Here is a 20,411-nt window from a genome sequence, read left to right as displayed (position 1 = left end):
CATACACACACACACACACACACACACACTGTGTTTTCACTGTGTATGCCTGTGTTTTCAACTTATACTCCAAGAAATTTTTTTTTCAAAGATGGAAAAAAAGAGTACACTCTTTAAAACATACAATTTCAGCCTTTCAATCAAATTTTGTTCGATGTGTTACATGCCATTTCTATGTAATTACTTATGAAGTTTTCTAGCAAAATCTGACTAAGGACATAGATACAAACAAATTCCCTTTTGTTTTATAACCAACCCACAAAATTATGTTCTAAGAATATATTTTTTCTGAATGTTATCTGGACATTTTTTTGTTTTGTTTTTTTGTTTAAGGAAACATTCAATTATATCCTTTTGCAAACATTACTGAAATATTACATTAGAATTTTCTCAAAACAGGTAGCAACTTTGATTACGAACATTCTAATCATTCTAATAACACAGAGCGAACATTCTAATCATGTTACTTGATACTAATAATGTTTGTTCATAACTTTCAGAGAACCTCGTATATTATATTTCTTAGAACGTTCTCTGAGTACAAGCATTACAGATCACACACACAACAACATATATGTGTTATATATGTCATAAGAGTATATTCACAGTCTGCTGATAGCTGATAAACACTGGCTGATGTCCGTTGGAGCAGTGGGAGACTGATTGCGGTGGGAACAACAATGAACAATAGCTCTGTTTGCCCACGTCAGGACATTCCTGGACATTCCAGAACATTCCATTGTCTGATCTCTCACAGTCTGTTAACCCACCCGCTCTGTTTACCAGCCACAAGACTGAAACTCAAGACATAGTGATGAAGAAGAACCGGTCTTGCTTCTGTCTCTGCTCTGAGCTCATGCGTCCTCTCTCAGGTCAGCAGCGCTTCAACACACACAGGGGGAAAGCAGATCGTTTGTAAATGTGCGAGACCTTCCTGGCCCAGTTTCTTACAGAGATCTGCTCCAAGAACCAGAGAATCCTGGAGGCTTCTAGAAGACGGCACGCTGCTCTAAAGAGTCCAGGCACGTCTGGAATCTGCCGGCTTGCTGTGCATCAGATCCTCATGAGCTCAAAGCTCTGGTTAGACCAGTTTTTCGAGTGTTTGTAGCATTCGAAGAGCTCAGGTCATGAAGAACACAGACACTCATTTCCTGTGCATGAAGGGATGGTCAGATATCAGATGTGTGAGAACAGGAGGAAGAGAATGTTTAGGGTTTGACTGATGCATTTTATATGATTCAACACTAATTATATTAATCCATCGCAGTTTCGCTCAAGAAACCAGAGGACATTCTGTACATCCCTCAGGATCAGAGTGTCCGCTGAGTGGCTTACATCTAAATCTTTTTTCCAGGTTTTCTATGGGTAAAAAAAGGCTTACTTAAACTTAAAAAAGTTCTTAATTTCTATAAGGACATCTGAATCTTCCATTGAACCTCATTCCAACCCTTAAAACAAGTTACTAACTAACTAAATCTAGATAATAAAATACAATAAAGCATATAGATAATATATAGATAAAATATATTTATATATAAAAAATAAGATTATAAATTAGCATTCCGTAAAGTCATGGAAAATAACTCATACAGCAACGTATAATAAAAAAAAAATCAAACAATCAGGAAATCAGACTTCAATACTTTTTAGCTTTCTATGTAGTAACGAACAACATGTAGCAAAATTTCTGTGCTAAAAGACTGGAACCAAACCAAAAAAACGACTGAACCGGAGAAATCACAAATCCATCTTATGAATATTAATTACGACGCGATGACGTTTTCATAAATATCCTGAGGCGTCCAGTCAACTAACCTCATTAATATTCATTATGCCAACCCCTTCAACACAGCCGGACTCGTTCATTGGCAATCTGCGTAGCACCCGCCCACCAGCTTCAGGCGTTTATCCAATCGGTGTACCCCGCTTGACGCGCGCCACGTGATGTAATTAATATTCATGAGTCTGTAGTCAGTATCAGTGGCGAGCGCTCGGACGGTGGATGATGATCATAAAGTCTACAGTATGGTGAGTACACCCGATTTCTCTGTACGATAATCTAACAGACAGATGAAATACAGATTGGTGTACTTTATGGTCATGTTTTATATCGATGAGAGGAGTTATGGACTGTGACAGCGTCTCTTATTGACACTGAAGCGGGTTTTCCCTCAGTTTCTGAAAGCGCCAATGTTGGTTTCGACGAGACAGAAGGTCATTCTGACTTCTTTCACTTATTCTTCACCGTTGGTTTGTTTATCAGTGACTATCTGAAGGTTTAAAGGTCTCCTTATATCAGTTCTGTAACTACTGTTTACAGTAAACAGCTAACGTTAAACTTCCTCATTAGTTCAGCATTAACTAATCACTGTTGACATTAACTGTCAGATGAAGTTTCGTTTAACCCCTCGCTGTTCAAATGGTCAAAGATATTCCATTATAAAAGCAAGAAACTGTTTAAAGAACGTTATTTGTTTTTTTAAAGGTAGTTTTATATATTTTATCTATACAGACCCCGTCTATAATTACTGTAAATTACTCTAATGATCTCTTTGCTTAATGTTTTGGTTTGCTCTCGTGTTTAATAGTGAAAATAGCTTCATAATAGCCATGAGTTGAAATCTTAGCTCATTCAGTGTAAACAGTTGATAAAGAAGCCATATATCTATATATATTTACAAGCTAAAGTAAAATAGTTGCACAAGTGCAGTTTTCTTTCCCGTGTTTACATTTCCTGTTGAAACAGGAAGTTTATCTTAACTGGTCAAGGTCTGGTTGGTTATTGGTCTGGTATTCTTTGTCAAAGCCAAAACAATATTTAATAACCATGTTTAACAGAGGAATTTCTGGTGAAAAACTAAAGAAACATCTCCGTCCGTTTGAGAATGACATCTGGAAAGTATTGAAGCTTGCTCATATTACTGGACGAAAAAATTAAAAAGGTAGTTTTTAGGTAGTTCTTTTTATCTCACAGTTTAGACATTGTTTATTAGAAGAGCAAGATATAAACTCACAACTCTGCTTCGTTACAGAAACAAACAAAAAAACTGTTGTGAGACATACCGAGAATTCTGAGAGAAAAAGTCAAAAGAGTGAGAAATAAAGTCTATTTTCTATTAATACATTATATAGGAAAAGCTAAAGTGCTGTCAGTCCTGAACTACAGGAAGTGCTGTAGGAAGATGTTCAGTGTTCAAATAAAGGTGTGAGCGTTAGTTTATACAAGTTCAGAGCTCATGCGTGTGATTGTGTGATGAACACACTGCCAAATAATACACGAACACTCAGGCATTATTCCATGATAAACGTTGTCATGTGACTCCATTGCATGTGAATGGATTATTTTGGAAATAACAGGTGATCTAGCATTGATGTCACACAAATGCACGTGAGTTTAAACCTGACAGGAGTTCAGTCAGACATTTACTGACCCAGTGACCTCGAATCAGCGGCGTTTCTGGGACGAATCACTGAATGAGGTTTGATCCTTAATGAAGTCTGTTTGATTAGACGAAGACGTTTCATTTCATCCTGTTAAATACAGTTGCTTTCTTGCATTTTGGGGTTTACGACTGCATTATTGCATGCTGTTTATTGGAACCGCACTGGACAACTTGTTGTCTATCCATTGCCCATTAATTAAGATTAGACTGATTGAAATTGCACTTGTTTTATTGCAATTGAAATTGCATCTGTTTAGTTCCCAAACTGGGAAGGTGTTCATTCTCCTTCAACAGTGTTTAAAGTAAATCAATAAAATAAAAATATATAAGAAAAATAAAATCTATAAATAAATAAATTAAAAGAAAGAAAGAAAATCAAGACGTTTAAACACAAAATTATAAAAATAAAACACACAATTTTTTTTTCTTGCGTGTCATATGACCATTAACTGACATCAAAAAATAATAAAAAGAATAATAATTGTGAATATGTTGGTAAATTATTGAAATATTAACTTAAATCTCAGGGAGACTTAAAGAAAAATATTTTAGCTCAAATGGGTTCGGATGACAAAAAAGATTACAAAAATATAAAATGTATGTACATTTGAAATTATCATTATAATTTTTTATAAAAAAATCCTTTTAAGATTGCTCATCCTCCTTAAGAAAAGTGTAAGTTAAGTCTATAAAATAAGTAAATAAATAAACTTTTAAAATAAAGAAAATCTATCAAATATAAAGAATCAATAAATTATTTAAATTACTGAAATATTACAAATATTTTAGCTCAAATGGGTTCGAATGACAAAAAAGATTACAAAAATATAAAACGTACGTACATTTGAAACTAGTTAAAAAACAACAACAACATTTAAACATTGCTCATCCTCGCTCAGCAGTGTTTTAGCAAAGTCTATAAAATAAATAAATAACAAAATTTGAAATATAGAGAAACTATCAAGTAAATAATAAATAAATAATTTAACTGGCATCAAAAAATCATGAACATGTGAATATGTTGTTGAATTATTGAAATATTAACATATTAACTAAAAGCAAATTGGCTCAAAGGGGTTCGGATGACAAAGAAAGTTTGGGAATCCCTGGTTTAGTAAATAAAGTCATATTTTCATCTATGGACGTCATAATGGAGATTTACTTTGCTTTACTTTACGTTGCTGAGTCTTTTATCTGTGATGTGAAATCTGGATTCTGGCTCTACCTGTTCGCAGGTGTTTGAACAGATCAGCTTCCCTGAGCGCTTCCTTACTGCTCCGGTATCTACAGCCTCACTGATGATGATAGGGGCGTTGTTTAGGCTTACAGATGTTAGTTCAGTATTTGTAAAAGTCTCTATATAATGGCCATGAGGCATCTCGAGCTCTGGTTTCAGGCGTTTCCAGTGCTGATGGTGTGGGTGAAGCTCATGATGGTCAAACCCACATCCGCTGCTCCTCCAGTCAGTCTATAAACAAACTCTCTCTCTCTCTCTCTCTCTCTCTCTCTCTCTCACACACACACACTCACACGCTCAGAGTGAAGGATGATGACATCATTTCCTGTGCAGCCACTTGTTGTTGATGTTGTTGTCGTCGCTCCTTTGGGAGCATCTCAAGGATTCTCAGGGAAGAATATGAGTGTGTGAGAGGGAAAAATAAACAGTATTTTCCGTGAGAATATTTTTAAATATTAAAATGTTAGATTCTATTATAGTTTTTATTAATATTTTAAATTAGTTTTTTTTCATCTTAATTTCTAGTAAATCTTTCATTAGTTTTTGTCATTTGCATTTTTTTTATATGTAAAAATGTTATTCATTTTTATTTAAGTTTTTGTAAAAAAAAAAGCTAAAAACCTTAATTTACATAAAGTTAAACTAAATAAAAATGAGAAATAAAATAAGTATTTTTTTGAATATATTTTATTTTTATTTCAGGTAACAACATTTTACAGTTTAGTTTTAGCTCTGAAGTATACTTTAGTGTATTCCATTTAATTACAGTAATTTAGCCTGGCCAGCCAGACTTACATCAAGATGTTTAGTCTGGAAACTCTCCATAGACGAGGCTTACTCCGAGGGGCGGGATAAATGGCTTTCTCTCAAAATCCCTCTGCACGCAATAGGATAGCGCTACAACCAATCAGAGCAACGAAGAAGGTGACGTAGTCAGAGCGGTATATTAAACTTTTTCCGTATCCAGTCGGCAAAACTCCAAACACATCTTCCTTTTTTAAAAATGACTTAAGTGCCGTTCTTTGCTCTTTTCTTAAAGAGAAACTTAACTCCAAGTCCTCCAAAGTCGCGGCCAAAGCCGATTCAAAAGATCGTTGTTCGACAGCTGCAGCCGCCATTCTTTGTTTTCAAGTGGCAGCCGTCGCAACTCTCTGTCGTCATATGTTAAGCCCGCCCCGCCTGCTCTATACATGACGTGATTGGCCTGACCCAATCTGGGTTTTTGCTGCTAGAAGGTGTATTGAGAGTTGCTAGACTGTACTCTAGGCTGCGAAATACATTTTGCTGCCGCTAGGGTGCGTTTAGATTTCTAGGCTAACAGTAATTATTAAATTAGGGGAAATGTATTTAAATCTAAAAATAATATTCACCAAAATATTTTCACAATGCAAAAGATCTTAAAATAGGTTTTATTTTCAGATGCATTCTTAAAAGGCTTTGTGAGACTCTATGCTGCTTTTATCAAGTTTGTTTTGCAATCTATTAATATAATTGCATTATATCTGAAATGCACATGAATCAGGTGTGGCTTCCCGTAACCCTTGGTTCTCTGAAAATGCTATTAATGCGTGCTCTATTTATAGAGCCGTCATCGGAGCAAACGAAGCCTTTTGTGTGTGTTAAAGGTCTCTGTTGTGATTGATTTTCATCAGATATCAGTCGAGACAAAAGCAGACGTTCAGTCGTTTATATAAAGACTGAGAGAGATGCAGTAGTTCAGCCAAACGTGGAGATTGTGTGATTGTTTCCTCGTTTCGGTGTTTGATCTGTGGAACATTAAAAGAGATGTTCAGCAAACATGATCTTCACAGACAGTGACCTGAGACTTAACCTCTAAAACTGATGAAAAAGCACAATAAAAGTGCCATCAAAGTGTCTATTTGAATTGTCATACAATGCTTTGTGTCAAAATTATATTAGGAAAAGCATTCAGGAACTGAGTGGATCTTTTCACGTCTTACTCTCTCAGTTCACGTCGCTGCGCTGCAGGATTCTCTGAATCTTCGTGGGTTAATCGTCAGGGATTTCTGTTTTCTTTGGTCATCTAAAGTAGGTCTGTTGTAGGCAGGGTTCCCAGTGAGAGCTTGGCACCGCCGGGCACCCGAAGTGACCCACAGCTGTCCGGATCTCTGTCCTCGTGTCCCAGCACAGAAACACAAGCACACAAACTGGGCCGCGTTGATCGCAGAAGAGTCAGAGGATTCAGCAGGGCTGCAAATACAGATTCAGATAAATGATTCGTTCTCCACAATGACTAAACTCAAACTCAACAACAGGACAAGTGCTGAGTTAGAACTTCAAGCACTAATCAAAGGAATTAATAAAAATAAATGCAATAGAAAATGCTATTTCTGTTGCCGTTAATGCGTTTGGCACTTACATGGCATTTAAGCTATACATTTGTTTTTTATTAATTTCATGCATTTTTGCCCTTCATGCAATTGAAATGCCTTACTTATATTCATCTATTTGCCAGATGCTTTTATCCAAAGTTACTTGCATTGCATTCAAGCCATACATTGGATCAGGTCATGCATTCCCTGGGAATCGAACCCATGATATTGGCATTGCAAGTACCATGTTCAATTTTAACAAAACCGCAAGTAACACATTACATTAAAAATGAAATTTAGAAGTATTTGCTTGTAAAACATAGAAGACATCAGCCCTTGACCCAGAATATCTTGTGCTTGTATCAGAATATATTTTTAATGGCCTCATTCTGAGAAATCTGATCATAAATATGTTTGCTGATCAAACACAGGAGCAGCTTCTCGTCTCCTCAGAGCAGATCCCAGCATCACACATCGTCTCTTATATAACAGCAGCTCCTGCAGGATTTAGTGACCCGAGGACTGATAACAACAACATTATCAACTCAAGCTTAAAGCAATAGTTCACCCGAAAAAAACAATCAATATATTTGTCCCTAATATAGATGATAAACATTATGAGTGGGTGACAAGACTGTAAATTCAAAGCTTGTGTTAATAAAACTTCATATTATGTGCAGATGCGTCATATGCATAAAGAGGAAAGACGGACCGAGACGTCCTGATAGAAAGTGTGTGTGTGGGCCAATGTTTCTGAAGGTGTGTGTTTTGGAGCTGATCCTGATTATATGTTCTCGTCTCGTGTCGTTCTGTTCTCTTCACTGGATCTTGGATCTCGCTGCTTTGCTCTTCCTGTAGAACCAATTTTACTGTGTCCAGTGTGACCCATTTACAGGACCTGAGAGAGACACACGGCACGCTGTAGCCTACTTACACTAGCCTATAAATACCAGCACAGCACGCTCATTCAAAAGTTAGCTCTGGAGGTGTGTGTGAAGAGAGATGATGATGTATTTAATCAGTGTTTGCATTCATCACTGTCATTATGAGTGTTTATTTGTTCAAGCTTCGCTGTTAGTATTGCTCAATGCAAATGCAATGCACTGAAGTCAAATAATTGTATTATTTGACTGGTTTTGGGTTCATCAGATGACATTCAGTGTGTTGTGTTCATATAGTAGATGTCTGCCATGAACTCAGATGATCTGCACTCAGCGATCTCTGATTTTCTACATTGAGCTATTTGTGACGCTCGTATGTCCCCGAGGTTTGATCACACAGATCTGTGGCCCAGAATACTTTACAAGAAGTAAAATTAGTAGCAGCTCATCTAAAAACTGAAGATGATGAGGGTCGCGTTTACACCTTCTATTAACATCCGTCTCAGCTGATCCCATCCCAAGGGAACAGCATTAAATACCCAGATAACAGGGAACCTTCTCAGAATGTTATAAACGTTAATGGTACGTTTGTTCAGAGATTTTTGTTAAAATTGAATTTTTTTTTTTTCCCCGAAACATTTTAAATGTTCCAACATTTGACACCACTTTGGAAACTTTTTGAATTCAAAAGTTGCAACTTTTGAAACATTTAAAAGTAACATTCTCATAAATGCAAAAATTATACAATGGAATGTTCCCTTAAACAAGAAAATAATGTTTTAAAAAATCCAGGTGGAAAAAAAAGTTAAAAAAAGAAGTACCTCAATATCTTGAATCTTTTTTTTTAACTTATTTTAAAGCTTGGTTTTATCTTGCTTCCATTTATTTTAAGTCATCTTGAGGCCCTCTAGTGGACGTCGGACCCCTGGTTGAGAATCACTGAATCATTAGAGTGTGTGTTTAATAGTTCTGTACGGTCTAGAGTTGTTGGTATTGTTTGATTGTGGACCATTCTTATAACATGCCATCATTACTGATGTAATAGATAAAAGGGAAGAAACAGGAGGCTGGTGAGCGCTAGGAGGGGTTTGAGAACAAACGCTGTTCTCTCTAGGATGGAGACTGAGCTACATTTAACACACACACACACACACACACACACACACACACTCACGCACGAGACACAGTGAGACTGTAGTACTTCAGCCAGTGAAAGTGAAGCGACTGACGTACACAGATGCATCGTATCACTGACACAGAACCAAACGACATGCAGGATTTAACATCAGGTATGTGACTAACAGAACCGTGTGTGTGTGTGTGTGTGTGTAACTGTGTGTAACTGTGTCATTGTTTGACAGGCAGTAGGAGACCACGACACAATCTTAAAACCGTGTTATGCTCAGACTAAATGAAATATTATCTCAGACATCTATTAACAGCTGTATAAAGGACAAAATGTTTATGAAATGTTCTTGTAACTTTATTAATATTTGATATATGTTCTCATCATGTTCCTTGAACAAATTTCTCTGGATGTCTTGATGTTATCTGCAGTTGTTGAACATTCTCAAAATGTCCTCATGTTGTTCTAAGAAACATTTTAATAACAAAAACTGGTCATCTGAATGTTCGTAGAATATTTAAAAAATCTAATAATGTTATATTTTGGATTAAAAAGATAGTAGCATGTTGTAAAACAGTTTTTTGTAGCCTTTTGATAGCAGACATACAAATCTTGGCAAATCTGAGCAGTCTGAGAAACATTTATTATGAGAAACATCTGAGAAACATTAGATAACATTCACAACTCATTTGACTTCCGTAATTTGATCAACTTCCAAATGAATCTGAAAAGAATCAACAACAACTGGAATTAAGGAAGGAAATGAGTCTGTTTTCATGTCATGTGACTTTAAGCAAAATCCTCACATTGTTCTGTGTTTAATCTCATTGTTGTCTTCAACAAAATGTCAGATTTGTCAGAGGGAAGTAGGAGGCAGCTTGAGTCACGCTGCTTTTGGAGTGTTTTCTGCGTCTCAGAACAATGAAAACGACAGCGACGTGCAGCATGATGCTTCGCTGAAAAAACAAAGGCATGTTGATGCATTTGTTCAAAGCAGCACAGTTGGCTTTCTGTAAATACAGATCTGACACCTCAAACAACCAAGTGAGGGATTTTGGCTACAGTCAGATTTTCATTACATTTGTATTCATTATGCAAACTGACTTGAGGAACAAGCAGTCCATCATAGTACACGATGGCAAGAGGAAACTAGATCAAGCACACAAACGAGAGCAGAACAGGAAGATTTAAATAGGTGTAATTGCTTAGTTTAGTTTAGTTCTCCTGTCTTCAGCTGTTTTCTGAAGGCTATGATGGTCATATGGAGATTTAAGCTCATTCCACCGCTCAGGAACAGAGACGGTGAAGGGTCTGGAAAGCGATTTTGTGCCATGTTGTTTGTCATATCTGAAGACTTGAATGTGATGCTTGAAGTTCAGCTGTAAGTGATGGTTGATGGGAAATTTGAGTCATATTTTGAATGGTTTTGATATTAACGCTTGTATGGGAAAAGTGGATTTTCTTGAGGGGCAAATTAAGGAGAATTTTACTTGCCCGACTGGGCAACTAACCTAATTAAAACATCAAACGTTTTTGATTTAAACGTTAAAAAAATTACGAGGGAAGCACAGAAACGTTGAGAATGATTCAGGATTTATTAGATTCTGTGTAAACAGCGACTAATAACAGATAATGTATTGACAGTAACATGGTTACACTCTGAGAAATTAAGACAGATGAGCAGAACAGCAAATTGAAATTGTTGAGTTTGTATTTATAACATGATCATGTGCTGTTTTCCCAAATATCAGCACGATAGCAAATGTGTCATTAATTTTATACAACAGTTCAAAAAAACAAGTTATTAATATTAAGTGACTTAAATTTTAGACAATATATAAATTGTCTGGTGAAAATAAAGATCACGGAAGAACAGTTTTGCAACTGAGCAACACAGAAGTGATTCGTTACTTAATGATTCAGTGTTTTTGAACGAATCAAGTGAGTCAATGATTCAGTGAGTCATTCATAAAGAATATGTAAGTAAGAGCTGATAAAACACTGATATTGATATTGAACAGCTGATACACTGGGAATATTGTTTCAGAGTAAATTACATTTACACCACCAAAAAACGCCGCCACTTTTCTTTCTTGACAAGCAACTTTTTTAATTGGACGAGTGAAAGATTTATAAACAAAATGTTTGAACTTTTATTAAAATAGCAACTTGCTCCACTTCTGAAATGACTTTGTTTTGCTGCTTATGTCTTTTAGGCAGGGCAGGCTGTTGTGTTAAAGATTAAGTGTCTAATTTCTGCTAGTTTGAAGCCCAACATGACATCATCCTGTAGCAGATCTATACAGGTGGAGCTGGGGATGGTGAGGGGCTCACATGTTTATTCCCATATGAATAATGATGTGATTATATAGAACCTATCGGACTGCGCCATCTAAAGTTTCATGACAGAACTTTGTATTAATTATGCAGCTCTGAAATACAATGTAAAAGGGCTGCGAGAGCAGTTTCTTACACAATCTGATTAAAGCAAAGCAAACACACAGATGTTATAAACGGTTATTTAATCGGCTTTAGTGAATATATTGTTTGAAACAGTTGAAGCAGATCAAATTGGGATGCATTTTTCTAATCTAGATTAATCCCATATGCTGCTGAACACTTGTGTGTTAAACTACACGGATCCTGATGAGAAGACTAACAGGACATTCATGGTTTCTCCAGTTAACCTGTGTTTTCTCTCGGTGCAGGTGTTCTGATCTCGTGTGTCATCGGTCATGGCGCTGGTCCAGTCTCTTCCCGTGTCTATTGACCATCCGGGACCAGGCCTGGACCCGCGTCTCCATCCTGCCTCACCTCCCATGATGGGAGTGATGGGTGCCGTCAGCGGCATGATGCAGAGTCACGTCTCTTATCCTGACCGCGCTAACATTGAGGTCAGCACCAGATTCCGCAAGGGCACGCCGGGCTCCGGACGCCTGCTGTCCGAAACCTCACAGGACGCTCAGATGGGAAGTCGGACTCCGTCCAGCAAGAGGAGGAACATCGCTAGCAGAACGAAGGGCTTTGGTACTCGTTCATATTCGCATGAGGACCTGATAAGAGACTGGGACGATAATCATTTGGAAGTGGGTACAACTGGTTTGGACGCACCTCCGAAACTGGTTCCAGTGTCTGGACAATTAGAAAGAGTGAGTGTTATGGTTTAATAAAATAATCCAGTTATCCTTCCCTCCTGTCACTCCCTGTGTTATAATAAGGCCAATAGCTTGAAAAAAAGTTAATAAAACAACATTTTATATATATAGATATAATATATAATCACACACACATATGCATATGTATATATGTATGTATATATAAATTCTAATATTGTACAGAATAAATAAATATATATATATTTATAGATAGATATATAAATTGTTTTATTTTATTTTAAGTTAAATTAAGTATTTTTATAAATTTAAGTATTTTAAGTGGAATTTTTAAAATATATTTTTAAGCATTTTATTTGAGGTATATATTTATATTTTAAGTAAATATATAAACATTATAATATAATATACATTTTATTACATTAATTGTTTTATTTTTTTATGTGTTAAATTTTTATTAATTTTAATAATTAAATTATATTGTATTTATATTATTAAATGAGATCTAGATTATGAGAAAGGTGTTTAACACAACAAACTTGCTAACACTATTAAATGTAATGTTTACCTATAATATCACTTTTATTTAATGCTTTATTATTTTAATTTCCTTCAAACATTTTAAGACTGTTTTTAATTACTTTTATGGAAAGCATGTTCTATTAAATACCACTGTGAATGAAATGTGCTATATAAAACCGGCCCATTTAACATTCCAAACAATTGCATTACATTTTTTAGTGGTTTATTTTTAATTAATTTATCAGCCATATGAACACAGTTACGTTTATGGATTGTAGGGTTGTACTCACCAATTGAGCACCATCTATCACATCTCTAAATCATTCTTTTTTTTTTATCAATGTCTGCATGGCAATGCATGAAGATCCTCATGATTTCTGATGTTTGTTTCTCTCAGAACATTCAGCAGGCCATAATCAGACCCACTGCCTTCAAACCAGTGGTCCCTAGGAGCCGTAACGGCGTGCAGTACCTGTCCCCGCGGCTCGGAGCTGGTCTGTCGGGAAGCCAAGGAAACCTCAGCATGTTTTCTCCAGAAGACGAAGATGTTGGGCCGGCGACGATGGAACGGCGCAGTTCTTACAGCGGCGCTCGCAACGCTTTGACCAGCCAGTCCTTTACCATGACGGACACGGCTCGCAACTCTTTAACCAACCTGCCGGCGTATAACAGCCCCGTGTACAACCCCAGCCACAGCGAGGCGAGCAAACATCACGGAAACTCCAACTCGGACAGCGGCCGCTCCTCGTCCAGCAAGAGCACGGGCTCCCTGAGCGGCCGCGGGCCCCTGCTGACCGAACCGCTGTCCCCGGCACCCATCCAGACCTACGAGGCCATCGTCAGAGACCTGGAGGAGAAGCTGAGGGAGCGAGACCTGGAGCTGCAGCAGCTCCGAGAAAACCTGGACGACAACGAAGTAGCCATCTGTCAGGTGTGTGAGAGACAGATTTCATCTCCAACAACTCTAAACCAGACGCAGTCTCTATTCTGAGGATTTATCAAGATAAGAATTAGCTTTACCTTGAAAATGTAGAGCTGAGCCAGACTACTGTGGAAAAATACCAAATATTAAAACTGATATGAACAGGTCAACAGTCAATTCCAGAAGTAAACATTTCTGTAGAAATAAGTTTTTAATAATAATAATTATAATACTAATGATAGAAATTTAAATGAACATGAAAATTTGTCAAAAACTGCTATAATGCGTTAAACTGTCCCTTTTCAAATAAATTAAAAGGGAGAAAAATTGTATACTTATAAAAAAAATTATATATATATATATATCAATTTATATATACTGTATATACACACACAATATATGTAAACTAATTTTATATTTTAATACTTTATTGTAATTTAAAAAAAAGAAAAAAAAAAAAATATATATATACATTTTTTAAATATATGTAATTTCTTTTTATAATTTACTATATATATATATATATATATATATATATATATATATATATATATATATATATATACACGCACAATATGTAAACAATTTATAATTGTTTTTTAATGTATTACAATTATTTAATATATTACAATAAAGAATTATATTTAAAAATATGTATATTTTTTTATGTACAATTTATTGAAATTTTTGTAAATGCTAAAAAATTGTAAAAATTTTACCATTGTTTGTCATTCAAGTCCTTTTCCATTGCTTCACTGATGGAAAAAATAAATGTATACTTTATATCTGTTTAAACAGCCCAAATTCACAATTTTAAATACTGTTTTGTCTTAAAATTTTGATTAATCCTTGGTTTGGTTCAGGGCTCGGTTCATTGTATTAAAATCTCTATAAATAAAACGATGAGGAAATGACATTTAGTACAAAAACAGCACACTACGATTATAACGATAACAGAGAAACAATATCATTGGAATCACGAGGGATTCTTTTTTCAGCTGAAGAACGATAAAAACATTAACAGCCAATCAGAATCCATCCTGCTTTCGTGGTTGGTGTGGATGCTAATATAGGTTTAGTTTTTGGTGTTAGTTGGACTTAAGCAGACAAACTCCAGTCACAGATTCTAAAGGTTGTGTGTGTGTGTGTGTGTGTGTGCAGGTGTACGAGGAGCGTCAGAAGCGCACAGAGCTGGAGATGGAGGAGTTCAGACAGACGTGTGCAGCGAAGATGCAGAAGGCGTCTCATAAAGCGCAGCGCGAGCATCAGCTCCTGCAGCTCCAGGTGTTTCAGCTGCAGCAGGAGAAGAAGAAGCAGCAGGACGACATGACACAGCTCCTGCAGGAGCGCCAGAGACTCGAGGAGCGCTGCGTCTCCTACGAACGAGAACACACACAGCTGGGGCCCAGACTGGAGGAGACCAAGTGGGAGGTGAGGAGTCACAGACAGTTCGGTTCGACCACAAGCACGTCACATGAGGTTCAGGGACATTTACCCATCAGCCATTAATTAAACAACCCCTCAGATATTTAATAATACTGTATTATTTCAGGGTTCAATACCTTTTTAAAAGCAATTAAAGAATTGATGGATTAAATGAAAGGGAACTCAATGTCAATAAATGTAGATGAATAAGGAAAACACTGGGTTGTATTAGGAGGACACTAAAAGTTAAAAAAATAAAGTATCAAACCCATCTCAATTAATTAATTAGAAGATGGAAATAATATTTACTGTACCTTCTGATCACACTGCACAAAAGTGGTGCTCTTCTTCAATGTTTTTGTCGTTTTCCAGTGCAGTTTCAACATAGAAGTCCACAAGTTTTTTAAAGAAATGTAGAAATTAAGTGAATACGAGAAAAAAATAACAATCAGCTGAATTTTTCTGAAAACAAAACAATTTTAACACATCACATGTTAAAACAAAACAATAATTTCTACTTGTATAGAAAATCCTTCTTGATTTAAGAATTTAGATATTTTGGCTGGAAGTAAGAAAAGTGCATGCTTTTTTTTGCAGTGCATGCTTTGCATGTTATTGCTCACATTAGCAGAGGTGACCTCTGACCTCCTTGTGTCTCTCTCAGGTGTGTCAGAAGTCTGGAGAGATCTCCCTGCTGAAGCAGCAGATGAAGGACCTGCAGGGGGATGTGGCGCAGCGTGTCGGTGAGCTGGTGACGCTGCGTGGACAGCTGCGAGAGGTTCGAGTCGAGCTGCAGACGTGTCAGAGTCAGCTGCAGGAGGCGCACACAGCCTCACACACACGGACGCTGGAGCTCGAGGTCTGCGAGAACGAACTGCAACGCCGCAAGAGTGAGAACCAGCTGCTCCGGGACAAAATAAGCCGTCTGGAAGAAGAGTCGTCTCACCTGCGCACCGACGAAAGCGAGGAGCTGAAGGCACACAAGCAGCAGATCGACCGGCTGAAAGCGGAGCTCGCTTACGAAACCCAGCGCTCGTCCAATCAGGCGTCTGCGTTCGAGGGCGAGAGAAAGAGCTGGGAGGAGGAGAAGGATAAAGTGATTCGCTATCAGTCTCAGCTGCAGCAGAACTACGTGCAGATGTACAAGAGGAACCGAGATCTGGAGCGATCGCTCCGTCAGCTTAGCCTCGAGCTGGAGAACCGGGAACAGGACGATGACAGCAGCGGGAACGAAGTCACATTCGACGACATCGCTGCGACCGAGATCTGAAATTAGTAATCGTCTACTGCCGCACTCATTTCAGATTGTGCTCTGCGTAAAGTGCTGAGTTAGAAACCGTTCACACAGAATGCGTGAGACATGGCCTCGAGTTGAGGTTTTTAGAAAGCTGTTTAATGTTTAATGCCCAATAATTGGTGCAACTTCATTAACTCTGTCATTAATTCTTTTGGACATGTGACACATAGTTTGTTTGCAAACTCACAGAAGTGCACTTTTTATTTTCATCAGCTACGTTTCCATCCAAAGTTGCAAATAAAACTTGGAACATCGCATAAAACTGTCGCGAATAAAGCACGTTTCCATCAAGAGAAAAAAAATAATTGGTGGAAATAGTAACTATTAAAATAGTACTATTAATAAGGATGCCTGACATTTGGGACGCAATCATGCGAGACACTTCTGAGGGGGAACTAAAAAATAAATAAATAAGAATTAACATTATAAGAATAAAGCCGTAGCATTGTCATAATATTTTGAGAATAAAGTCAAAATGACCAGAACAAAGTTGTAGCAATATGAGAATAAAGTCGTAGAAATACAAGACTAAAGTTTTCTCGTAATTGACTATTTCCAAAATATATTTAAAATAAATTTAGTCTTACAGTACTTTAATCTTGTATTTCTTTGATTTTATTATTATTTTTTAAATATGTAAAATACAACATATTTCTGCAACTTTACTCTCACATTGCGGTGACTTTTGACTTCATTCTCAAAATATAAAATCAAAAAGTCAAAAATCACCAGATCTAAGTCATAAAAATACAAGATTGAAGTTGTAATATTTTGAAAATTAAGTACAATATTTGTTATTATTATTATGGCACTAAAACGCTGTCGTTTCATAACGAGTCAGACTTTATTTGAGATGGTGTGTGATGAGATTGGTTTGCTGCTTAGTCAAAAGTACAGTAATACTGTGATTGTGCCGTGTCAGAATAACTGTAACGAGCGTCTGATTAGTAAATGCTGCTCATGTTTTTGTTGAACTCTTAATTACAAAGATAGAAGCTTTAGATGCTCTCAAAAAACAAGGTTTTTGTTCTTTAGTAGTGTAATGCATTTATGACATTTTTTGCTCTTTAAATCAACAACAAAGCTGCACATGCATCCATTCTGGTGTTAAAACATAATATGTATTTCAGAGTTGAAGGACATGAGCAGTAAGAAGAATCTCTTGCAGTAATTTTGACACGAGCTGAACGCGGTGTGATTTAACACTAATGTGAGGAATATAAACTCTCTTCTCTCATAAAAGCTATTGACTGTTATATTTACACCAAAATAAACCCATTACTCCTCACAGACGGTCACATAATACTCAGTAACGTATAGAAGTGTACCATGTAGAAGCCACTGTGAATAGACCAAAGCCGTGCTTGTATCTTGTGGGTGATTGTGGCGGTATTGTAATTTTTTAATTAAATAACAGTATTTGTATGAAGCCAATACATTGTATATTTTTCGTGCTGTATATTTAATGTTCCTATGAGCGGTTTGTAATTAAACACCTGCAGTGACTCACATTTACTGGTGTTTTATTCAATATTTAGGTTCTTAAAAAGCCACAATCTGATGGATTTTAAAGGCTCTGGTTAACCCTGAACACCTGCCTTTCACTCGGCACCCATCCAGTATCAATTAAACTGTTAAAGGGCTCAACCCTGCTAATAACAAATACAGCCAATAAACATTTTTGATCAACAAACACTTTATCTCTTTTATTGTGTTACAAATATGGGTTTGATCTTTATGGTGGATTCAATATAATTTACCAAAAATCATTTAATAGTTCTCGCTGTGTTTGTTAATGAATCACATTGTTTTGTAAGCCTAGACTAGCTTTTGTGCTGCAGGGACACATTTGAGCTTTTTCCCAGATTGGGAAGCCCTAAAATAAGCCAACACATTCAATACACAGTAATGCATTCACAAATAATAACAACACATTTGATCGATTATAGTGTGTGTTTTATTGGTGTATTTTATAGGTTTCTGTGTGTGTATGTAGAGCATGAAACATCGAGACTGATCCTTCATCTGAGTTTAGAGTCAGTCTGTCATCAACTACACACACACACACACACATGCATGCATATATATAATGGAGTACTTTAGAATAAAACACATTCTAGCTGAAGGGGTTTTCAGTAAGCGTGTGATATTTTAGGCTTTTTTAGTGTCAGTTTTTATCTGTTCAACAGCCTGAATCACGTCAGACTTCTTGACTTTGTCTCCGAACTCCATCTCTCTGTGTTCCAGCAGGATTCCCTGTGCCAAAAAAACGGACAGGAAGGTGTTTTTAAGCAAGATTTGCATTTATGAATCACATTTGCATGTCTCGGACATTGGGGTATGTATTTATTTGATCACTGTGTTGACTGTGTGTGATCGTTCCCATCTACACACACCTGTGGACCCGGTCCGATGACATAAACCGCCCCCAGCAGGAAGCCTTCGCCCCGCACGTTTCCCCAGAATCCTCTCTGGTACGCCCTCCATCCGCTCGTCCAGACTCCGGGCCGCAGGATCCCAGAGACAGCCATCCAGCGCTTCAGCGGCCCGTAGAACGCTCTCTGATCACACAACAGAGACGTGACGGATGTGTGTGTGTGTGTGTGTGGGTGTGTGTGTTTAGACGTGACAGACCTGCTGATCGAGGAAGATCTCTCCATTAAAGTAAGCTCTGAAGTCCTGAATCTCTGAGCCGATGTTCTCCTTGACCACCGCGATCAGAGCGACTCCTCGCTCGTCTAACAGAGGCTTCAGAGAGGAGAGATCAGACGCCTCCTGACACAAAACACACTCATCTCAGACCAAACACACATCTGTTAAATACTGCGATTGAACACATTGTGTGTGTGTGTGTGTGAGAGAGACAGAGTGTGTGTGTGTGTACCTCTCTGCACATGAATCATCCCGGTCTCCTCACAGCCATGATAACGGCTCCTGAACTCTCCCACAGTTCTCTGGCCTTAAACACTCGATCATCTGCAGATCACGGGAACAAATTCACATTTCACATTCAAGACTGTAGCAAGAGAGCGTTTCAGCAGGACATCAGGGACAAATCTCAGAGAGTCATGAGACGGTTACATCAGAAATCTGTCAGACTTTGCCAAATAATCCTGTTTCAACATACATTACATACATTAACCCAAAAGACAAAACTGAACATAAAATAATGGCTCATATCAGATTAATGCACAAAATGAAAAAAAAGGAACAAAACTAATTGTTTCCAGCACATAACATTCATTATATTTCTCTTATTTTCTTAGTGATTCTCAAAATGTATTTAACACTTAAAAAAATGTGATTCATTAGATTTAAAAACTCAGATCAAGTGTCATATGTATAGTGAATAAAACACACTTCACAACCAGAACATCTGTCAGGTGTTGGTAGGTTTGAGATGCTGAATCTACAGATGTAGTGTTCATGTGAATCTGTGTGAAACAGCAGCCGTGTTTGTCATCCTCACTCACCTCCGAGTGTCCTGAGGTCGCTCTCGCTCAGATGAGAGAGCTCTGCGCACCGCGGCTGTGTGAGGAACAGCTCGGTGAAAGACTGTAAGGCCTCGATGAGGCTCAGAGCGAGAGAGCCGACGGCGCGGGTCACCAGCTCCATCACAGCAGACTGAAGGAATGTGTGTGTGTGTGTTTGATCAGTGTTCAGCAGCTCACGAGGTGCTCATGGAGCTCAGTGGCTGTGAATGTTGTGTAAGCTGGGAGGAGATTGACCTCTGTTCTCACAAACATTCGCTCTGTCTCACAGCGATTACAGCTGATCATCTGATGAACCAGAACAGCCGCTCGGGTTCTGTGGCGTTCTGGGTGTTTGTTTTAATCTCATGCCTGCTTCATTGACTATTTTCATGTAGAAAAGCGTACCTCAGTTACGAAAATTTTAAATACACACAAAAAAATGTAAGACCCATTTTTCATAAGAATCTCAAAGTTAATTTGGATTAGGTTGATTAAAAACTCAATAGAACAGCCAATGAAGACTGAATGACTTAAGAAACTCTAATTATGTAACGTACAACACAGCACCACAGAAAAGTTCAGTAAACATGAATATAATTTAATATCAGTATGCATGAGATTTAAGTGACTATAGAACAG

The 20,411-nt window shown here is 37.3% G+C and overlaps 2 protein-coding genes and 1 long non-coding RNA gene across 4 annotated transcripts; 2 read left to right on the top strand and 1 right to left on the bottom strand.

Annotated features, from left to right (window-relative positions):
- Window positions 1-1,940: 1,940 nt before the first annotated feature.
- LOC132121748 (leucine zipper putative tumor suppressor 2 homolog) lies at window positions 1,941-16,312 on the top strand. 2 transcript variants are annotated; one of them, XM_059531492.1, is made up of 5 exons: window positions 1,941-2,028; window positions 11,729-12,169; window positions 13,053-13,586; window positions 14,739-15,008; window positions 15,667-16,312. In XM_059531492.1, the coding sequence occupies exons 2-5, from the start codon at window positions 11,756-11,758 to the stop codon at window positions 16,270-16,272; spliced, it is 1,824 nt and encodes a 607-aa protein (XP_059387475.1). In that variant the 5' UTR covers window positions 1,941-2,028; window positions 11,729-11,755; the 3' UTR covers window positions 16,273-16,312. The 2 variants fall into 2 exon arrangements, with proteins under 2 accessions (XP_059387475.1, XP_059387473.1); XM_059531490.1 differs by lacking the exon at window positions 1,941-2,028 and adding an exon at window positions 9,071-9,183.
- An 816-nt stretch (window positions 16,313-17,128) lies between these two features.
- On the top strand, window positions 17,129-17,810 carry LOC132121136 (uncharacterized). The gene is made up of 2 exons (XR_009426245.1): window positions 17,129-17,403; window positions 17,456-17,810. It is a non-coding gene; the product is annotated as an uncharacterized LOC132121136 (long non-coding RNA).
- A 423-nt stretch (window positions 17,811-18,233) lies between these two features.
- On the bottom strand, window positions 18,234-20,024 carry selenou1b (selenoprotein U1b). Its single transcript, XM_059530312.1, has 5 exons — window positions 19,773-20,024; window positions 19,184-19,275; window positions 18,934-19,074; window positions 18,696-18,860; window positions 18,234-18,555 (listed from the first exon to the last, which is right to left on the bottom strand). The coding sequence occupies exons 1-5, from the start codon at window positions 19,912-19,914 to the stop codon at window positions 18,451-18,453; spliced, it is 645 nt and encodes a 214-aa protein (XP_059386295.1). The 5' UTR covers window positions 19,915-20,024; the 3' UTR covers window positions 18,234-18,450.
- Window positions 20,025-20,411: the final 387 nt, after the last annotated feature.

This window comes from Carassius carassius, chromosome 39 (assembly GCF_963082965.1).
Source record: "Carassius carassius chromosome 39, fCarCar2.1, whole genome shotgun sequence".
In the NCBI taxonomy this organism is placed as follows: Eukaryota; Metazoa; Chordata; class Actinopteri; order Cypriniformes; family Cyprinidae; genus Carassius; species Carassius carassius.
This window is presented reverse-complemented; position numbering and strand designations above follow the sequence as displayed.

Excerpts from the sequence above, each read along its gene's own strand:
- LOC132121748 (XM_059531492.1), top strand. The coding sequence starts at position 11,756 with ATGGCGCTGGTCCAGTCTCTTCCCGTGTCTATTGACCATCCGGGACCA. Across the intron at positions 12,170-13,052 it reads TGTCTGGACAATTAGAAAGA|AACATTCAGCAGGCCATAAT; the intron begins GTGAGTGTTATG and ends TGTTTCTCTCAG. Across the intron at positions 15,009-15,666 it reads TGGAGGAGACCAAGTGGGAG|GTGTGTCAGAAGTCTGGAGA; the intron begins GTGAGGAGTCAC and ends TGTCTCTCTCAG.